This window comes from Lissotriton vulgaris, chromosome 3_1, assembly GCF_964263255.1.
Source record: "Lissotriton vulgaris chromosome 3_1, aLisVul1.2, whole genome shotgun sequence".
NCBI lineage: Eukaryota > Metazoa > Chordata > Amphibia > Caudata > Salamandridae > Lissotriton > Lissotriton vulgaris.
In genome coordinates, this window is record NC_141689.1 from 131,111,989 (window position 1) to 131,131,709 (window position 19,721).

The 19,721-nt window shown below is 45.7% G+C and overlaps 1 protein-coding gene across 1 annotated transcript in view; it reads left to right on the top strand.

Annotated features, from left to right (window-relative positions):
• LOC147726078 (uncharacterized) overlaps positions 1-19,721 on the top strand; it is a 73,226-nt gene that overhangs the window by 20,155 nt on the left and 33,350 nt on the right. Inside the window, exons 3-4 of the mRNA XM_086960196.1 lie at positions 1,755-2,601; positions 8,889-9,069. Of these exons, the coding sequence (XP_086816322.1) occupies positions 1,755-2,601; positions 8,889-9,069 (1,028 nt within the window). The remainder of the gene's footprint in view (positions 1-1,754; positions 2,602-8,888; positions 9,070-19,721) is intronic.

Genomic DNA, 19,721 nt, shown 5'->3' on the forward strand with positions numbered 1-19,721 from the left:
TCGTGAGTATTAGCACTTAATAGTTTCTCTGGGCCTGTGTGCTCCATGTGAAATCCACTGTCTAAAACTGGCCATGATGCCCTTGAATAAAATACCTACAGAGATGCGCATTAAAGTCTCCAGAAAGAAGATAAAAGACCTGAGATACACTTTGCATCTATAGTCCCTCAAGAAGGTATGTAAAACGTTTAGCTATGTCAAATGATTAGTTGAGCAATTGACAGTGTAAAAATTCATCATTAGGGCACAAGCGGTTTTGGGAGGACACAATTCCACAACCTGCAACTTAGGAGAACTAGTATGAACCTTTGCTGTTCACTCTATATTGAAGGAGATTTAAGGAGCATTTACTCCCTACGGCCTGACCAGCGGGAGAAGGAACAACTGGTACATTAAATGAGCAAGAACCGTTCCACAATAAAGAGTTAGATACATACCCAGGAGGTTATTTAAGTTAAACTTGCATCACTTCTGCACCATGTAAAGTGGTACATGCGTGAGGCAGGGCTCTGAATAAGATTTATGAAGCCACGCAAAGCCATCCTGCGTGGCTTCAAGGGGCCTCATAAATCTTGAGTGAGGCAACGCAGTGCAAATCGCTGCATTTCCTTCCTCTGTCCACGAGTGGCGTTCCATGGGTTTTTCCGTGGTTTTTTCCCATGCAACACCCATGGATTTTGACGCTGCCCCAGATTTAAAAAATCAAGTAAACGTGGGGAAGCCCCAAATCCTTATGCCTCCCGAGGTGAGGCGGAACGAGGAAAAATATCTTTATTTCTTCTAATTTTTTTCCTTTTTTTATATGTGTGCTGCATCACTCATAGAAAGCAGACATTTCCTTTTAGGATTATTTCAATGCAGGAAGATGCCCCCTCCTGTACAAAAACAATCATGCCTACAACACAGGCCCGCTTCCATGGTGCAAGAGTGCCTATGTTGGCAGTGGGCTGCCAATTGTGCAGGAAGAAAGGGCAGGAATGCACCGTTTTGCATAAATTCGGTGCATTCCTGCACTTTCACTTTGGTTTAGGCAGCAGAGTACGGTGACTTGATGCACTGCCCGAGCCAAAATCACGTAAATGAGGGCCCAAGTTTTGTGGAAACAAATAATACCAAAAGATGACATAAAATGTAACCCCAGTTTATCAGATTTCAGATTTCCAGACCTGCTGCATTCCAGTTTAAAATGTGAACGCAGTTCTGATAACTAAAAAGAAGTATATACTTTACTTGCACAAGAAGAACGTTCAGTATGTGATACCAGAATGTATAGAGGACTGATCTGTGTTAGGAAGAATTAGAAACAAAAGTATAATGACCACAAGTCTTGCTGTTTATTCAGACTTTGAAAACCTAGTCAATCAGACACTTTGCATGTGTTCACCCAGACAATCAGACACTTTGCATGTGTTCACCTAGACAATCAGACACTTTGCATGTGTTCACCCAGACAATCAGACACTTTGCGTGTGTTCACCTAGACAATCAGACACTTTGCATGTGTTATGGGGTTACCCGTATGTGAATGACAATAATTGCAACATTTAATCAAATGTAATTTGAAGATGGATATTTAATTCAGAGAAGTAAATGATATGCTCACAGGGAGGCTGGATCAGTGTGCTTCCATGAGTATCAGCGTGTCCTGCTGACACCCATAGATACAATGGCCTCCATATATAAATGAACATGAGCTCATGTGCAGAGCCTGATGAAGGACTATGGGATAATGGGCGCCTTCTCTTTCATTCTAGAGACCGTGTTGTTTTGTGTTGATGAGCACAAAACCTGCAAGATTGGCTTACCTCCAGCCGCAGAGGGGGACAACTACCACCAACGGGCCATTGAATTAGGAAAATTAGAAAATGTCAGACATGTTTTCTTCAATCCCAAAGGTGAGATGTTTGTTGTGCGTGGGCACGAGCTTTACAAAGGACCAACACCTTCAGGACGGTGGGATGACTGGTTCCAGTTGGCAAAGTGTATCGGAAGAGGTGATTGGGACCAGGTGAAATTCCCTTTTTTCACCCCCGGAGGCGTCCTCTATGTAACCACCTTTGCCGGGGCGTTAGTTAAAGGCCCTGAACCTAACAACAAACATGTATCCTGGATCCATAAACACGCCACTGCCCTAGGCAGTTTTAAGTATTATTTTCCTGATGCGATCTTTTCTGACCTAGAAGGCAACATTTATGCCTCTTGGCAAGGTTCACTTTATAAAATTGTCCCCTCAAAAAGTGAAGGGGGCTCAGCTGATCTTCTAAAAGAAAAAGTTGGAAGATCTGGTTGGGAGGCTCTCTCCTTTTTCATGGGGTGTTCCTATGAAGGCGATCTTTGGTGTGTTGGAAGCGACGGGGTGTTGTACTCAGGTCCACTACCTACTAATGAGGAAGAATCATGGCTTGACAGAGCGAAGAGGATGGGGTCGAATTATCATATGTACGATAATCTGAACTTCACACATGATAAGACAATTCAGAAGGTTTTGAGACTCGACTTCCTGGTGGACAATGGCAAGATCCTGGACACAGCCCCGGAGCTGGTCGCTCAGCAAGAATATGATAACAAGGACAGCAGCATTCCATTGAAAAGCACCTTTGAGTGAGTACGACATGCATGAAGTGTAATTATGTGACTACTTTTACAACTATGCTTGCTGCTTATTATGAAACAATTTCTTTGTAATGCTCTTCTCGCCACCTTTTCAGCCCCACCACACTGTCTCTCAAACCACCTTTCACAATGAAATCTTAGCCAGGAACCTACAATCTACCTCTTTAACTTTTCACCCCTTTTCCTGATTTCTCAATATCATGCACACAAATTACTTGCAATGAGTGATTGATATCACTAACCAGAATATTTTATTGTATGATTAAACAAAGTCTTTACAATTTTAAGAGCTTGTTGGGCATTAGAGCAATAAAACGCATTGTACCGGACACCAATAATAACATGATTGATTTGATATTAAAATGGCGTTGGCAAAGCTCTTTAGGGGAGGATTAAGATTAAAGACCTGGAGAAGTGAGACAGAAGGAAATAGCTTTAAATAAGAGAGAAGGAAAAAGGAAATGTGCATACTAAGCAGTAAAGTGCATCATCACAAGCAGATACAGACTGAAGTGGTCCAGTGATCGCAGGACTGCGCTAGTGTAGAAAGTTATTTTGGGCTAGCACATTGGAGTTAGCTCTTAAGCAGCAGTTGGAGGCAGAGACGTCTCAAGGCACGGACACACAGGGCTCTGGCCCAGGACCCCAGCCTTTCAGCCTTTCACGGGGCCCCTGATAGAGCCAGCTATGTTCTGCAGAGTCTTGCCCTGATTAACCAGAATAATTCCTAAACAGATTGTTTTAAATACCATTTTTCTTTCATTTATTTTTAATGCAGGGATGTGTGAGTCTCTTACAGACATTTTGAGGGAAAATGCTGTGTTTATGTTTCATGGAACAGGCATAAAAAGTATCTTTTCGAAAAACCATGATCTCACATATGAGAAGTGGGAGGATGTCACAGAAATTATTTGAAGTAATATTAGTGAACTGCTGCTGTAGTACAATATTGAAAACTCACGGCACTGTCCCTGAATATGATATGTACACACATTTAGAATGTGGACTAGTGTGCCTATGCGCTGACAGTGACCTGGCCAAAGAGGGCATGAAAGAGCTGAAATTGGATCATATTTTCGAAGCTGTTCCAAACAGGGGGCCCCAAAATACATTTGGTGCAGGGCCCCCCCAAATCCTTAACATGTCCTTGGTTGGAAGCCATCGGTGCAGGATGTTGTGCAACCGGACTGAACAAGTCTGGAAGTACTCATGCTTGCACGGAGGCCGAATACTCAGCTGGGCAGACCTACTGTGATTACAGCCTGTAAGTGCACAGCTGTAATCAACAGTTCCCATGCAGTGTGACCAATTAAGCACCTCTTCTATGCATGAGGATGATGTATTTGCCAAGTGTCGACTGTGTCATCGGCTCCATGAGAGTGAACACCAGGCTTGTGGCTTTATTGCAAGTAGTTCTTGTTCGGTTCGCAAGGAACAGTGGTTTTGGCAATGTACAGAGTAATTTCACGAGTGCCGGGCAGCAACATAATAGGTGATTAAATGATTAATACTTGTAGGGACATAGTCTGCAGTTGGAAGTTTTAATGAGTGACTGCCACTTGGGGTTTACTTCTCTGGATTGTAGACCCATTAGCCTGGCAAACATTATTTGTTTCAGGCACACATTCCAGAGGGCACAACAGAGGTTTGGTCGAGGTCCGAGGCAGTCCGGTTGAACACTGGCATTTGATTGCCCCACAGCTAACAATCGTTTTGATTTTCTGGGGCAGATTTACAAGCCCGTGCGCCACTTTTGCGCCGCTGCTGCGTCACTTCTGTGACGCAGCGGCGGAGTAAAGCTAGCGCCATGCTGCGGGGGCTTTACAACGTGACGGATCTAGGGAGATGAGTCATGTTGTAAAGCCCAGCACCACATGAAACCTGATGCAGGTTTCATGTGGTGCACGGGCAGTGCAAGTGGCTTGTAAATAAGCCCCTTCGTGTTTCCCGGATATTTCGTCCTGGGTGCCCCAGTTGGGAGTGAGCATATTTCTAAGCAAGGCTCTAGAGAGCTAGGGTGACTACGGTCACACTGGCCAGTCAGTAACCCGCTAAGAGACAACTCCATATGCTACTTGTACTGTTTTGCAGATTTAACCACAACACACAGAGCATATAGTGGCACACTGTAGTTATATCTCCTATAAAGAAAAGGCGCAGTCCTGGAACAAAGATAAGCAAAGTAGCTCCGGCAACGTGGGGTCCTGCGTCCGTTTGGATCTTGAATCAGCAGACTGCAGGCGGTCTGGCTGCTTTGAGAACTGGAGGATTTTCCCCGTTTCTCTACTAACGTTCCGTAATACCCTGAAATAAACAGGAGGTGCATTGGATATTTACAGGCACTCGGATAAATCTCGGAGGAAAAAAGTTGGAAACTGCTGACTTATTGCAGCATCGTGAAGTTTATCTATTCTGTGAAGTTAAAAGATACTTTGTCTTGAATGGGACACTGTAAATTTTTATCCTGAGGAAGGTTTTTGGCTTGGAATCATTTGCCTTAAACCGAAACGCGTCGATGCATTTTTTGAAAATACACTGAGTAATTGAACAAAGAAACTCCAGTGATTGTCAATATAAAAACGTGCAACTCGGAGTAGAACTCACATATCCAAAAAACCCTGTGTATTTTCTTGTTTTAATTGGGATACTTTCCCTTCTGCACTGTCCCTTTTTTAGTTTTTTAGTTTGTGTGTATATTTATGTTTCATTAATTCACATTTGTTTTTAACCAACAAAAATAAAATGTACATTTTTTGTATGACTGTATTAAGCTTGTTATTTCCTGCTTCTAGTATGTGATATTGAAACTATTAGGTTGTATGCATGTTGAGGTTTGTACTGTGGTCAACATATAAGTTTATCCAAAGGGAAAATCTTTTTGACAGTTTGTCTTTCGGTACCCAGTCCCTTTGGAGTGTTTGGGTCCCTCTCTTTTGTAAGATTTAGAATCACGCAGTCACCCGCAAAACTCTTCCTGCTGCTTCCAATCCAGGCCACCCTCCTTGCCATCAGGATATGCCTGTGTTGTGCGAAATTAAAACCTGTATTTGTAGCTAACCAATCAGCTGTCCTATTACTTAGGGTACGCAGTGTTTCTTCCCTATCATCCCCACAAGTCGGGACCCCTACTAAAACCACAGTTTAGGGGCATGAGGCTGGCGGGAGGTCCAGTGTTGGTAGGCCCTGGGTGCTCTGCACAGGGTCGGCCAGTATTGGCCCTATATCGCTGTCTGTTGCCCTTCTTCTGTCAGGGCCCCTATGGACTGTGTCAGGGTGAGACGTATAAGTTGGCCCAATTCTACTTATGCCTTGATTAGTCCCACTCGTTGTCCCCGGCAAAGGGCCCTTGTTGTTGACCTCACTGACTTCCACAGACTGCCTTCATTCACGTGGCCCCCCTCCCTGGCCGTCATTACTTGTAACCGGCTTTGGATGTGGTGCGACCTCTACTACCCCTTCCTCTGGCCCCGTGGTTCTACTGGACACATTTCTGTCCTGATCACATAACAAGGAAAGTTTTTCCTCAATCGCCTTGATTTTCTCCAGCACAGGCCCCAAGTGAGTGATAAAGAGTAAGAGTAACTCTAACTTAGGCCGTAATGAGTTTTCCGCTCCCTGGTCAACCTCACTCTTCCCACAGTTTGGGCACTGTGCACTATCTGTGGGTCCCACTGAGCTTTTGGCCCCACTCGTCTTTACCACACCCCTCTGTTTTGGCTTAGGTCTTGGCGGGTGTTGCCCCCTCCCCCCTGATCGTGTACCCCGATTCCTTGTGTCAGTTGACGGTGATACAAACTGTGGGATGCCTGCAGGTTTTATAGCTCCTTTCGATCTTGTGACTACATCTCCACCCTCCCTGTCCGTGGTCCCTGCACCTAATTTGGCCCTGGGTACTGCCAACTCTGCTCCTCCCAGTTCTCTCCCATCAGTCAATGGTGCGGTTGGGTTAGAGTACCCATCTGCCTCTTCGACGATAATCTGGGACTGATCTGAGTCAGAGATGGACGTATCAACAGGAAATGTAGGTGAACCAACCTCCTGTACCATGTGGGGAGCATGAACTATGGCACTAACACTATTACTACAGTCTTGTTTTGATTGGCCTTGGGGCATGCCTTTATTTGGGGATTTAGACCTGGCTATAGAACCCATAGATGTTCGCTTGCAGTCTAAAAGTGTGTCTAGTGACAATCTTTTTTCTGTGAGTTAGATTTCATGAACTAGCAGCGACACCGCTCTCATCAGGAAAGCATCAAGGGTCCCCTTTACCCCACTCCCTACCCCTGCAGGTGTCGCCTTCCGCTTACTCATACTAGTAATTGTTTAAATTAAAATACAACATAAATATACCTTAAAGTGTAACCTAACCTTACAGTGCATACAATGCTTAGAGCACTAACAACTGGGGTAAAATCTGCAAAGGCACTGACTCCGGGTCAGCTAATAGGCTGGTGTGTTCTAACTCTATACCCCAGACTGTCCTACTATCAGTACAGGGCTCGTCCACAATGTACACAAATCAGTCTGCTTTTTACCTCTCAGAGTCTTTCATTCGTCCCTTTAAAAGTTGTCCCGATTATAGATACAAGGGGGGTGGCCCTGTCCGGCCTCCTCCAGCCTTTGCCCGCCCTTGGCCCGGGCTTTGCCCGGGCAGCACCCGAGCATGCCCTGGGCGTCCCGCGTTGTGGGAGCCCTGGGCGTCTTTTAAGCCCCTCCTGGCGCGAAGCGCGGCGTCAGCGGCCGCGAAGCTCTGCATCAGCGGCCGCGAAGGATGCTGGGCTTTGTGGTCTCCTGGCTCCCCCGGCGTTAGTGCAGGAATGTTGGGAAAGAGATGTGTGTATATATGTGCATTTTATATGACAAATAACAGTATATATATATATATATGTGTGAAAAAAGATTACTACAAATAAAATTGGTAATTATGATGATGACGAGGCATGTGGTCATTGTAGATAAAAAAGCTCTAAATTAATGCCGAGAATTGTGTTCCCCTAGTTAGGGAATTTGTAGTCCCTGACTCGTAAAGGAGTTTGGTATTGATCCCTCCCGACCACTTCTGCTCTTTGAAGAAATGGCAGCCCTCGGCGCTTGGCGCGCAGTCCTCCGTCATCTGTGAGCAAAAACAGCAGACAGCACACCAGGTAATTGGCAGAAAAGGACTCCCGCCCTGCTTGAGCCCTAGGCATCCTTTAAGCGCCTCCTGGCAGAAGCGCGGCGTCAGCGGCCGCAAAGGATGCTGGGTGTTGTGGTCTCCTGGCTCCCCTGGCGTTAGTGCAGGAATGGCTGCCCTCAGCACTTGGCGCGTAGTCCTCCGTCCTCTGGCAGCAGGGCACCTGTCCGTCTCAGATACACCTGTCCACAGAGACGGCATCCTTGAAGTACATAACTGTGGAACTAAGAATAGTAAATCTATACCGACCTCTTGATACACCATAAATGCTTCCCTTTAGAATATTGTCTTATTTGATTCTAAGTTTTATACAGAGAATGCTTTCAAGAGAAGATTGTGGAGTAACTGGTGGGTTGGAACCAAGTTGATGAAAGAGCTGCACGTGGGTGGACCGGATACAATGAATGTCTCTGCTTTCACGCTGCCCTGTGGGTGAAACACTGTCATTGACTAAGGGGCAAACCCTGACAAACAGCTGAAATAGACGGTTCTCACTGCCTCGTGGGTAAAACTGTGTGATGGGTCAGTCCTAAGCGCAGCCTGTCCAGTCTGTAGATGAATGTGACTGCTGTTGGAGAAGGGTACAGATAGCCTTTGTGGCATTGACGCGCCATGAGTACTTGGGCACTCCGAAATACATAAGCAAATGTGCATGGCCATTATCATAACCATGTGATGTCTAATAAGGTCTTACAGGCGAGTATTAAATGCTTCGTCTGTAAAACAAGTGCCAACGCCCAAAGCTTTCCTCAGAGCCCCAGAGCCAGTCTTCATCCACCTCATGCCTCCTTCCCACTACCAGAACATCCCTACCCTTTCATCTCACTTGTGCGGCTTCTTTTTCATCCATGCTTTCTATGTGTGCCACTGTTTTCCTCCTTCTTGGCCCTGGTTTGGAGTCTGATGAGGACAAATAGGTGTCAATCCCCAAAATGGAATGGCCCGACCTGTAACCACCGGCTACAGTTTAGCCGCACACATCTGTCCAGGCGGTGGATGGTGCTGGGTCTGACCTCAAGTTCCCTTCCATGCTAATGTATTGCTAATCTGCAGTCTCTTGTTGTAACATGCTCTAAGTGTGGTGTGCGTCTGCCTATTTCAGAATTGATAAAACAGTGATTGCTGAGTCCCAATTTTCCCACGAACATGGATTTGAAATTGGAATTGAGGCTGAAACCACCTTTTCAGCGAAGTTACTTGGTATTGCTGAATCAAGTGTCCGCATAGCTGCAACCGCATCCACAGCACACACTTGGAATCTCACTGACATCAACACAATTGAGGTACTGATTTACCTGCTAACTTTATTGTATCTATGGATGTGGTTGGGTAACTATAACTGTACATCAGAAGTACAAGCAACTGCAACTCTATGAGCCAAAATGTGAACTTTTATGCCAAAGAAACCTCATTGTTTCCTTCTGTGAACTAACAACGCATGTTAAAGAGACAGCTTTCAGGAAGGCTTTTTCATTGCTTTCTGAAGGCAGCATAGATTTCCTTAGGATGTAGACTATTATATGTATATTATATGTTTCACAACTTTTGTAGCACAACCTAATTAGTCACCTAGTAGCAGCTGGCAGCCTGAAAGCGCTACAGATATTTTCAAACTGCTTAAGTGGCACTCTTTCTGATGAGTATCCATCCTTTCCTTAAGCTTTATCTTTTGGAAATGTGAAAATGTGATTGTTTTTGTCCAGATCACCCCCACTTTTTGATTGATACTGGTTGTAACTGACTGACTGTGCCCTGGGCTCTGCTAACCAGACCCAGGGCCAGTGCTTTTGTTAAAAGGTATATGGTAATTAGGTGTCATCACAATTGGTACTGACAACCTACCTCTAAGTCCCCAGTATTATTATTATTATTTTTAAGCTTATAAAGTGCCTGGTTACTCCAATGAAGTGTCCCCGCGCTAGGGCATCACAGACCATACCACACGCCCATAACCCCCCCCCCACCCAAGGTCCCACCAATCCTAAGGCAAAAAGCTCTGTAGTCTAAGTGCTAACACCGGTCCCCAGGGGGTGCTTGAAAGAACCATGTCGTTTAAATAAAGAAAGGGGAATGATTCATTTAGGGAAGTCTGAGGCTAGAATCAATAAGCTAATATCAACATAACAGAGTACCTCTGACACCAAAAATCACGCAAAATTTTTGTACGCAGGAGTCCCTTTTATTGAACCTGCACTTGTTTTATTTTTTGTCTCTTTGTATAATTTTAGCAATTAAATATTTCTTCACCGTATACACAACACACGATTAAAAAAAGGGTGAAAACCTTTACATTTATACACAAAACATGAAAATATATACAAAAAGACTCTTACAACAATACACTTAATTTTTTTACGAATATTTGAATTTTTCTCCAATTTGACATTTAAATGTTTACACACAAAGAAGAAGAAGAAGAGAAACCTTTGACCCCTTTAAATAACTTCAGCGTTAAAGAGCATTGTTCTTATTTCTACAAAATTCTAATGTCCTATTATGATTCACTGTGTCAAGACTATATACGATGTTAGTCCTGTTCACCTGTCCTGATTTTTGGTCCTTTTTAGTGGTCTGAAAAGTACATTAAGATTTATTTTCAAGGGGCGAGTTTATCTTATTCCATCTCAACCAGATGGAGAAAAGCCAACTTGTCTTAGAATAGATGTTTCTAGACCACTGTGTTATGCCGACGCGTTTCGACCTTGCAGTTGTGAGACCAACACGTTAGTTTATCTCAAGGTCTTCATCAGGGCTGGTATCAGTTGTGATAGGACGGGTTTTGGTGTCGTCTTTGTAGCAGAAAAACATACACTTTTTTTTCTTCTTTGCTACCCTCTCTCTTATTGTTTATGTGTTTTCCGGGGTTAAAATGTGTTGCTGTTCATGCAGCTGATTTCTTCTCTGTCCCGGCCGATAAATGGTATCCTGGACGCACTGTTTGGTCTGCGTTCTTCTTTCAGTATCTCTTGTTTCCGTATTTGCTCTCGCTCTGACTTGAATGGCCAGGTCTTCAGTTTTTTATGAAAATGTGTTTCAGACAGGTGGATCCTCAGTTCGATAGGTAAGTTATTCTAGACCTCAGCCACAAGAAAACCAAAGGATCTACCTCCTGATCGTGCCTTGCGGACCTTAGGTACTACCACCTTAGCAGTGCCCATAGATCTCAGGTTCCGTGTGGGTCTGTACGCAGTGAGTAATGGGCGCAGCCCTTTCTCGTTGAAATTCCTGTGGCAGAAGCATAAAAACTCTAGTACAAATACAAGTTCAAGATCCCACCGCTGACCAACAATGTTAGAACTAGGGGTCTTCTAGTTTGCAGAGGTAGGTACCACTGTCCAAATAGGAATCCTTGCTTCTAGTCAGGGTAGGGAGGAAACCCTCTTCAGATAACCCCTGATCACCCTCTTGGTAGCTTGGAACGAGCAGTCAGGCTTATTGAAGGCAATGTGCCAAGTATTTGTACCAACACTCACTGTAACACAGGGAAAACACCACAAACTGACTCCACACCAGTTTAGAGAAATAAAGGTATTTAATCTAAACTACACAAGACCAAAACAACAAAAATCCAACATACACAGTTCCAAAATATGGTTTCAAAAGAGTTCTTAATGTTGCGTTAAAATAATCCACAGATGCATCACGTTTTAGCCAACAGTATCTTTAGTAGCAACAAAAGTTCCCAGTTAAAACTGTAGCATTGAAAAGCAAGCGATGCGTCACTCCTGAGACCCTGGTGAGGCGATACGACAACCCGGCTGGACGCAGCATGTGTGTTGCGGTGACTCCGGCCTGTACGGGGAGGGATGCGATACCTTGCGTGGGTTCCGGTGCACATGTTTCGGTGGAAACGGCTCACAAAAGGTACGATGCGACGATCTTTGTGGCGGCGCCGATCTCCAGTGCAGCGATGGTGCAGCAACGATGCGCGGCTCAGCGTCGATCTTCTACTCTTGCGGCCCCTCAATGGGATGGCTATGTGAAGTCTCTTGCAGCGACGTGATGCGGTCCCCAAGCAGGCGGTGCGATGATCTCACCCAGTGACAGCAGGCTCTGCGACGATACTGGCAGCGATGGTAATCTTCCCGCACCGGACTGGTGCGTTCCGCAAATGAAGGATGCGACTACTCTGGCAGTGGCTACAGGCACTGCAACGATCCCGGCCTTCATAGCAGTGGGGAATTTCCTAGCACTGACGGGAATGCGCTCTGCAAGCAAGTGATGCAATAAACTTTGCAGAAAGTTTTTAAATCTTGGTTTCCAGCTTCCCAACACAGGTACAACTTCCAGAGGCACCAAGCACTCTATGAAGTCCTTTAGTTCCTGGGACTTCTTAACAGGGAGCTAGCTCTTCTTCAGGCCCTTGGAGATTCCTTCCAGAAAGGGGACACAGCACAAAGCAAAGTCCTTCCCCTCTCCTTGGCAGTAAAGCAAATGCAGGTCTGTCCAGCAAAGCAACAGCAGGACAGTCTTCCTTCTACAGTCTTTCAGCTTTCTCCTTGGCAGAAATTCCTTCTTGATTCTAGGATGATCTAATTTTCTCTAGTCAGGGGTCCTGTACTTATAATTCTAAAAGTCTTTGTTCCCTTTGTGCAGGAGGGCTCGGAGCCTGGTCTGAACCAGTTCTGCGTGTTCTTTGAGTACTTTGTATTCCTGGCTTCTCCTTTCAGAGAAAGGGGCAGGGTAGTCACCCGCCCAGCATTGTGGAAGGCAGGCACAGCCCTATTCAGGTCCAAGTGCTACCCCCTCCCACCACGCTAGATGCATATGGAGCTATTCAGCCCAGGGATGGCCCACTCAGCCTCCGGGAGCCACCCAGCCCCTGTCAATCACAAACCAGACAGTCAATTCACAAACAGGCCAAGGCACACAGAAAGGTCAGACAAGAGAACAGCCACTTTCCAAAAGTGCTGGTCTCAAACCCAGGTTTTAAAAACAACCTTTCCTAAAAGATGTGTTATTAAATTCTGAGTTCAGGGATACCAGGCGTTTTTGTCCTACCTTGCTCCTATGTGAAGATATGCTGGTAGACAATGTAGCCAGCATTCCCCATAATAGCCTTTGGGCAAGGTAGCCTTACAATAGTGAAAAACAAAAATGGTTGTCATTCTCTACCAGAGAATGTCACCTGCACTAGTACATGTTCTACCTTTCAGATATACTGCACCCTGCTCAAGGGGTACTTTGGGCCTTCCATAGGGGCGACCAATGTGCACAGAAAGGGAAGGGTTAGGCCTGGTCAGTGGGGACACTGACCAGGATGACCTGGCAGTTCACAGACTGCACACAGGCACTGCGGTGGCAGGCCTGAGACACCATTTTAGGGCTACTCATTTGGGTGGCACAATCAGGGCCGCAGGCCCACTAGTAGCATTTGTATCACCAGCCCTGGCACACTCAGTGGACTTTACTAGGGACCTCTTGGTGATACAAATATGACAATCATGGATAACCAATTACAATCACAATTTACACAGGAAGCACTTGCACTTTGACACTGATCAGCAGTGGCAAATTCCCCAAAGCATCTAAACCACCAAAAATCCAGCACAGCGTCAAAAATACAGGAGGCAGAGGCAAAAAGACAAGGGGAAACCACGCCAAAGATGCCAGGTCTAACAAGCTTGCACAATGGTCTTTTTTGCATCAAATGGCAGTATAACTACTATTTTGCGCAACAATCTAAGAATGCCAAAACATGTTCTAGTCACAGCTGATATCTGCTCTGCAAATGATAGGGTGTTGTCAAACCAGACTCCCACATTTTTAACCTTAACTTTGGGAGTCGGTGTTGGGCCCAGTTTCTCCGGCCACCACAAGTGTATCTATATAGATGGCTGTTTTCCAACCACCATCACCTCTGTCTTTCCTGTTTAGTTGCAAACAGCTGAACTTCACCCAGTTCGCAAGATCACTGAGGCAGGCTTTGAAATTAGGTGCAACTTCTGCCTCCTTTTGTTCCAATGTGACAATCAAAGAGTGTCATCAGCATATGACACCAGTTTCACCCCATGTTTCAGCACAATGTCTGCCAAAGGGTGCAGGTAGACATTAAGTAGCGTTAGACTAAGGGCTGAGCCCTGTGGTACCCCTTGAGACAGTGGACACATCTCAGACTTAAAAGGATGTTGTAGGACCTGGAATGATCTATTCTGTAAGAAATACTTGATTCATTCCCATGTGCCCCCTCTGACACCGGCCTCCCACAGATGTTGCTGCAGAAGGCCGTGGGAGACCGAATCAAACACCGTACTCAGGTCCAACAAGATCAATGCCGTCATCATTCCCTCATCAGCTGCTATTTTTAGAACTTCAAAAGCGAGGAGTAAGGCTGATTCCGTGCTGTGAAGTGCCCTGAACCCAGATTGGGTTTTGTGGAGAATCTGCTTTTCTTCCATAAAGGTAGTCAATTGGACGTTAAGATGTTTCTTAGAAATTTTTGCAAAATAAGGAAGCAAAGATACTGGTCTAACATTTTCCAGGAGTGCCGGGTCCAGCGATCGTTTCTTTAGCGTTGGCACCACCATAGCGTGTTTCCACTGGCTAGGAACCTGTCTTGAACTGAAGGACATCTTCAGCAGGTTGGTAAGAACTGGTACAAGGCTTCCTTCCCTCGCAGTAACAGCTTTGGTGGAATCACATCTAGGGGAGACCCGGATTTGAAAGCTTCTATAATTTTTAGAACATCACTTTCCACAGGAGTGTGAAAAATAAACGTATCCTCCCCCAGTGAATACTTTTTTAGCAGGAGCAAAGATATAGTTCCTGCTACGATCAGAGAAGGTAGCATATATGTTCTCTATCTTTCCCAAGAAGATATCAGCTACTTTATTCCAGTAGTCTGTTGAAGCAGGCAGTACTGGGGTAACACGTTCTAGGGAAGTAAGTTGTTTTACCATAATAAATAAGTTCTTATAGGAGCTTTTAGTTGCTTCAATCTGCTCAATGTAAAACTTCCTCTGCGCTCTCCTTATTTGTTGATGGTAAAACCGGAGTGTTTCTAAATATTTCAGCTTATTGTCGTTTTGATAGTTCACCCTCCAGTGGCGTTCAAGGCATTTGCATTCAGTTCTCAGTTTTGCCAGTTCCTCTGAAAAACATTCTGCTGATGGAGTTGTTAGGGCACTCCTACAGGGTTTCAAACGTATTAAGGAGTCCACCAGCTCCTTAATCCACAGAGAGACTTGTTTCTCTGCTAACTGGGTATCAGCCCTTAATTCCGGTGCACTTTAAGCCAAATTGTCCCTGAATGCGTCTTTGGTGAGTTGCGCCCAACTCTGGGTCATTATGGGCTCTGGTCGCTTTTCTAAATTGCAGGGGACCTTTCTTGGATTTACAATCCTAAATGAGAGAATCGACTGGTCAGTCCAAACTATAGGCACAGGTGGTAGTGCTTCTATTTGAGTGCTGTTAACGAAAATAATGTCTAAAATGTGGACCTTAATGTGTGTGGAGGTATGGACCAACTGTTCTAAGCCCTGTACTAATCCCCGACCGCTTTAACATGTTGAATAAATAGTGTGTGTGTTGGAAGCACTAGAAGGCTCAACAAACACCACACTCTATGGCCGCAAATTACGTGGCCGGAAGTGAGGCTTGAGGCCCAAAGGCATGTCGCTGCGCCCTCTGCTAAAATGTCAACAGACACGGCGGACCAGGGTGAGAGAGACCATCAGGCTAAAAATCAAGAACAACCCCATTCAAGAACACGGTAAGTGGCCCCCCACTTTCCTTTGACCTCCACAACAAAGTAAAAAAACAAACCCAAACAACGCTAGCAGAGCACTTTTTTAGTACTTTTCTTTTTTTTGGGTGCAAGACGTTTATTAAGTACTGTCAAGTGTACACAGCGTCACGCCTACAACCCTGAGGCCGGCCGCTATTTGTACAAATCATCAGGATGGTAAAATATATAATAAAAATTGCACACATACTGTTGCACAGTTGTGATATGAACATAATGACAGAGTGCATATTCAATATGAACAAATCAATTTGTCTCGCTTTTTAAATTTTTTGTTAAACCTCAACATGTGCGGTATCCAATCTATAAGTGGGAGAAGTTTGTGCGTCAGTATAGTGGTGAGCCTACATCAAGGCGTGGTACAACACACACTGTACATCTCAAGAGAACCATAATAGAGCCGGAACAGTCCATCGTTTCATGTAAGGCGACGATATGGTCCACCATAACTAAGGCACAGGGCACTCAATTCTACAGCGCCATTCAATGATTTAAGGCACAATACTGGTGGCATGAGCAGTCCACAGGGCAAGGAAGGGGGGGGAATAGTAATATCAGCAGCTGAGATCACATCCGCACACCACGTCTCTACACTCCCGTGACCATGTGAGTCCACATTAGCATACCATCAACATAACTCACAAACCATCAATCACTGTTATCCTCTGAAGATACCTCTAGTAAATAGCATTGCAGCGGAGCCCATATGTCAGTAGGTCTGGAGGTGACCGGTAACAGTTCAGAGTAGGTATGCAATTAGTCTTGACAGTACACCATGTCCTGCATCCAATCCTTGAATTTGGGGGCCCTTCCCCTCCCCCACCTGCATGCCACTCTTCGCTTGGCCAATAGCATAGCCAGTGCCACATACTTGCGGTGGGCTGCTTGAAGCGGTTCCACATCGCCCAGTAGCGCTACGATCGGGGATGGGTCCTCCACCATGTGTATCATTTTGGATATGGCCTGAAAAACTTGATCCCAATAGCGGTGTACCTGATCACACCCCCATGCAAGGTGTAAGAAATCTGCCCCTGGGTCCGGAAACCTGTCACAATTGTCAGTGGTTCTTAACTGGAATCTGTGCAGACGTGCCGGTGTGTGATATAATCTGTGTAGGAATTTGTAATGAATAATTCTATATATACTGCTAGACGATATGCGCTCCGTCTGTTGCAGACAGAAATCCCACTGTCTATCAGTAAGTGTCATCGCCAACTCCTGGTCCCACTTCTTCCTGGCAGTTAAATCTTTATATTCCATATTGGCACGGACCGATTTATATAGCATAGATACCAGTTTGTTGGGGTTATCATGCAAAAGCAGGTTCTGTAGTGGGACAAGTACGGGAGGCTCGTGTGGGAAGTTAGGTGTAACCGCCTGCAAACCGTGCCGGAGCTGGATATTGTAAAATACCTCCAGCGGTGTCGGCTGTATCCCTTCGTAGAGCTGTTTCTTGGTACGGAACATGCCATCATGGAACAGGTCCCCCAATGTTCGAACATGTATTTTCGTCAATAGCTTCTGAAAGCCTGCTTCTTGTAAAAGCGGGAACTGCGGGTGATAAGCCAAAGGCAACAATTGGGCGTATAACAGTTGTAGATCGAGTCTCGAGCTTATATGTTGCACGCAGTCACGGTGCTCAGTACTGTGTTGGGGGTTTTATCTCTACCTTCAACCGGGGAGTATAACGCACCTTCAATCGGAGTTGGGTGTGCCAGCCAGTGTTCAGCTGCCAACTGGGGCATGTACCTAGGTTGTCTTATCCAGAAGTAAGCAAAGTGGGCCTGGGCCGCGCGGTAATAAAGTTCAAAATCTGAAATCCCAAAGCCACCCTGCGAGTAAGGCCTGACAAGGACCTCCCATTTGAGTCTCGGTGATTTCCCGCCCCATACTAGTTTAAGCAGTTCTGAGCGCAGCAGCCGAAAAAAATAGGCTCCGGGATGAAATGGTATGTTCAGAAAGAGATATAGGAGCTGAGGGAGTATCACCATCTTAATTAATGAAGCTCTCCCAGCCATGGACAGGGGAAGGGTTATCCATCTGGAGATATTGTCACTGATTTTATCTATTACCGTGCCATAATTAGCCCGAATCAATGCCTCCCTGTCTTTTTCTATGTGTATTCCCAGGTATTTAAAATCTCCCTCACACCAGGCAAGTGGGTACTCCAATGGAAACTTATGCGTTGAGGCGGAAAGTGGGAAAATACACGACTTGGTTCAGTTTATATGGACACTGGAGAGAACTCCAAACCGTATGAATTCCCTAAGGATGGGGTGCAAGTTCTCACCCGGATGGGGAACATAGAGTGTAATATCGTCGGCATACATCGAGATTAGTATCTGCCTTTGAAAACATCGCAATGCTCTCGATGATGTTGACGCAGTTTAGCTGCGAGGGGTTCTGTGGCTATGGCAAACAGGAGTGGGGAAAGGGGGCAACCCTGCCTAGTTCCTCTGGGCACCGGGAATTCCGAAGATAATCTGCCGTTAATGAGTACCCTGGCCACCGGGCGCGCATACAATAATCTAATCCAGGAAATGAAGATAAGTGGAAAGCCCATGCGTTCGAGTACCCGGAATACATAATCCCACTCCAGCGAATCAAACGCTTTGGTGGCGTCTAAAAAATGGCTGCCATTGGCAAGTCCTCATGAACGGAATCATAGACAGAAAAAAAGGTGCGGAGGCTATGCGATGTCGCCCTGCCCAGGACAAATCCAGCCTGATCAGGGAGTATCAGATCAGGTAATAGAAGGCTAATGCGCGCTGCTATTAACTTGGCGAGAATCTTCACATCGCAGTTCAGCAATGACAGGGGCCTATATGAATCGCAATGAGTAGCAGGCTTCCCTGGCTTGAGTAGGGACGTGATGAGAGCGATTCTCATGGAGGCAGGGAGGTGGCCAACCTCCAAAGCATCTTCATATACCTCGCGCAGTATCGGTGCCATGAAGTCTATGAATGTCTTGTAAAATTCAATAGGAATGCCGTCCAACCCAGTGGCCTTACCCGATTTCATGTACATGATAGCCTCCCTTACTTCATCTATTTTGAACGGGGCACTCAGAAAGGCTCTCTGTGAATCGCTCAGCCACCCCAATGACACATCTGCCAGGTAGTCATCTAGTGTCAGTTCCCCTGTTCTGTTTGAAGAATCTAGCGTACTATAGTGTTCTACAAATTCATTCAATATGTGTGTGGTGTCCCTGAGTAGCATCCCTTCAGCAGTTTCCAACTCGAGTATGACAGTAGGTGAACGCATACGTTTAATCGTTGCAGCTAAGGCCTTCCCAGGCCTCTCACCCTCCCCATATCTTCTGGCCACCCAGTGTTTGTTCCTGAACTTCACCTCCCGTGTAGCTTCATCAGTATATTCCGACAGTTTTTCTCATATTACAGCTAGTGTATCACTCCCAGGGTTAACTCGGAGGGCATCTTCCGCGTTTCTAAGGTCTGATTCCAGAGTCTTCAATCTATTCAGTATACTCTTGAGTACCCCCTGAGCCCTTCGAAATGCAGAGACCCCTGAGCGTGACTTTAAAAGCATCCCATATAGTTTTGACATCCTGGACTAAGTCTTTATTACGTTTGAAAAATTCTAGGCATTCATCTCGAAGCTCTTCTTGGAATTCTGTGTCTAGTAGCATCGTGGGTTGCATACGCCATGCCATAACAAGGGGGCCCAATTCAGTTCCTCTCAACGTGATGATGACAGGCGAGTGATCTGAATATGTTCTGGGGAGATGTGTTGAGCGCTCTAGTGATGTGTAGAGTTGTGGCGTCAAGAGTATATAATCCAGTCTGGCCCATGACCTTGCCTGTGAAGTGAAATGTGTACCTTCCCCCCTCGCCCCATGCATAGATCTCCATGCATCTATGAGATTATTACCATCAAGAATCGCACGGAGGACCTCCCTCCCATTGGTATAGTGATGGGGAGCGGGGTGCGACCTGTCCAAGACAGGATTCAGGGTCGTGTTGAAATCACCCCCCCAGATGAGGTGTTGTGGTCCAGTTCCCACTATTGCCGCCCACAAGTCAGTAAAGTACTGTGGATCGTCCACGTTAGGCCCATAGCAGCAGGCCAGTGTCACAGCCATACGACCCAATCTGCCCCACATTAAGCAAAATCTCCCCTGTGGGTCTGTCGTGGAGCCAGCTAGATGGAAAGGTGTATTTCTTTTTATCA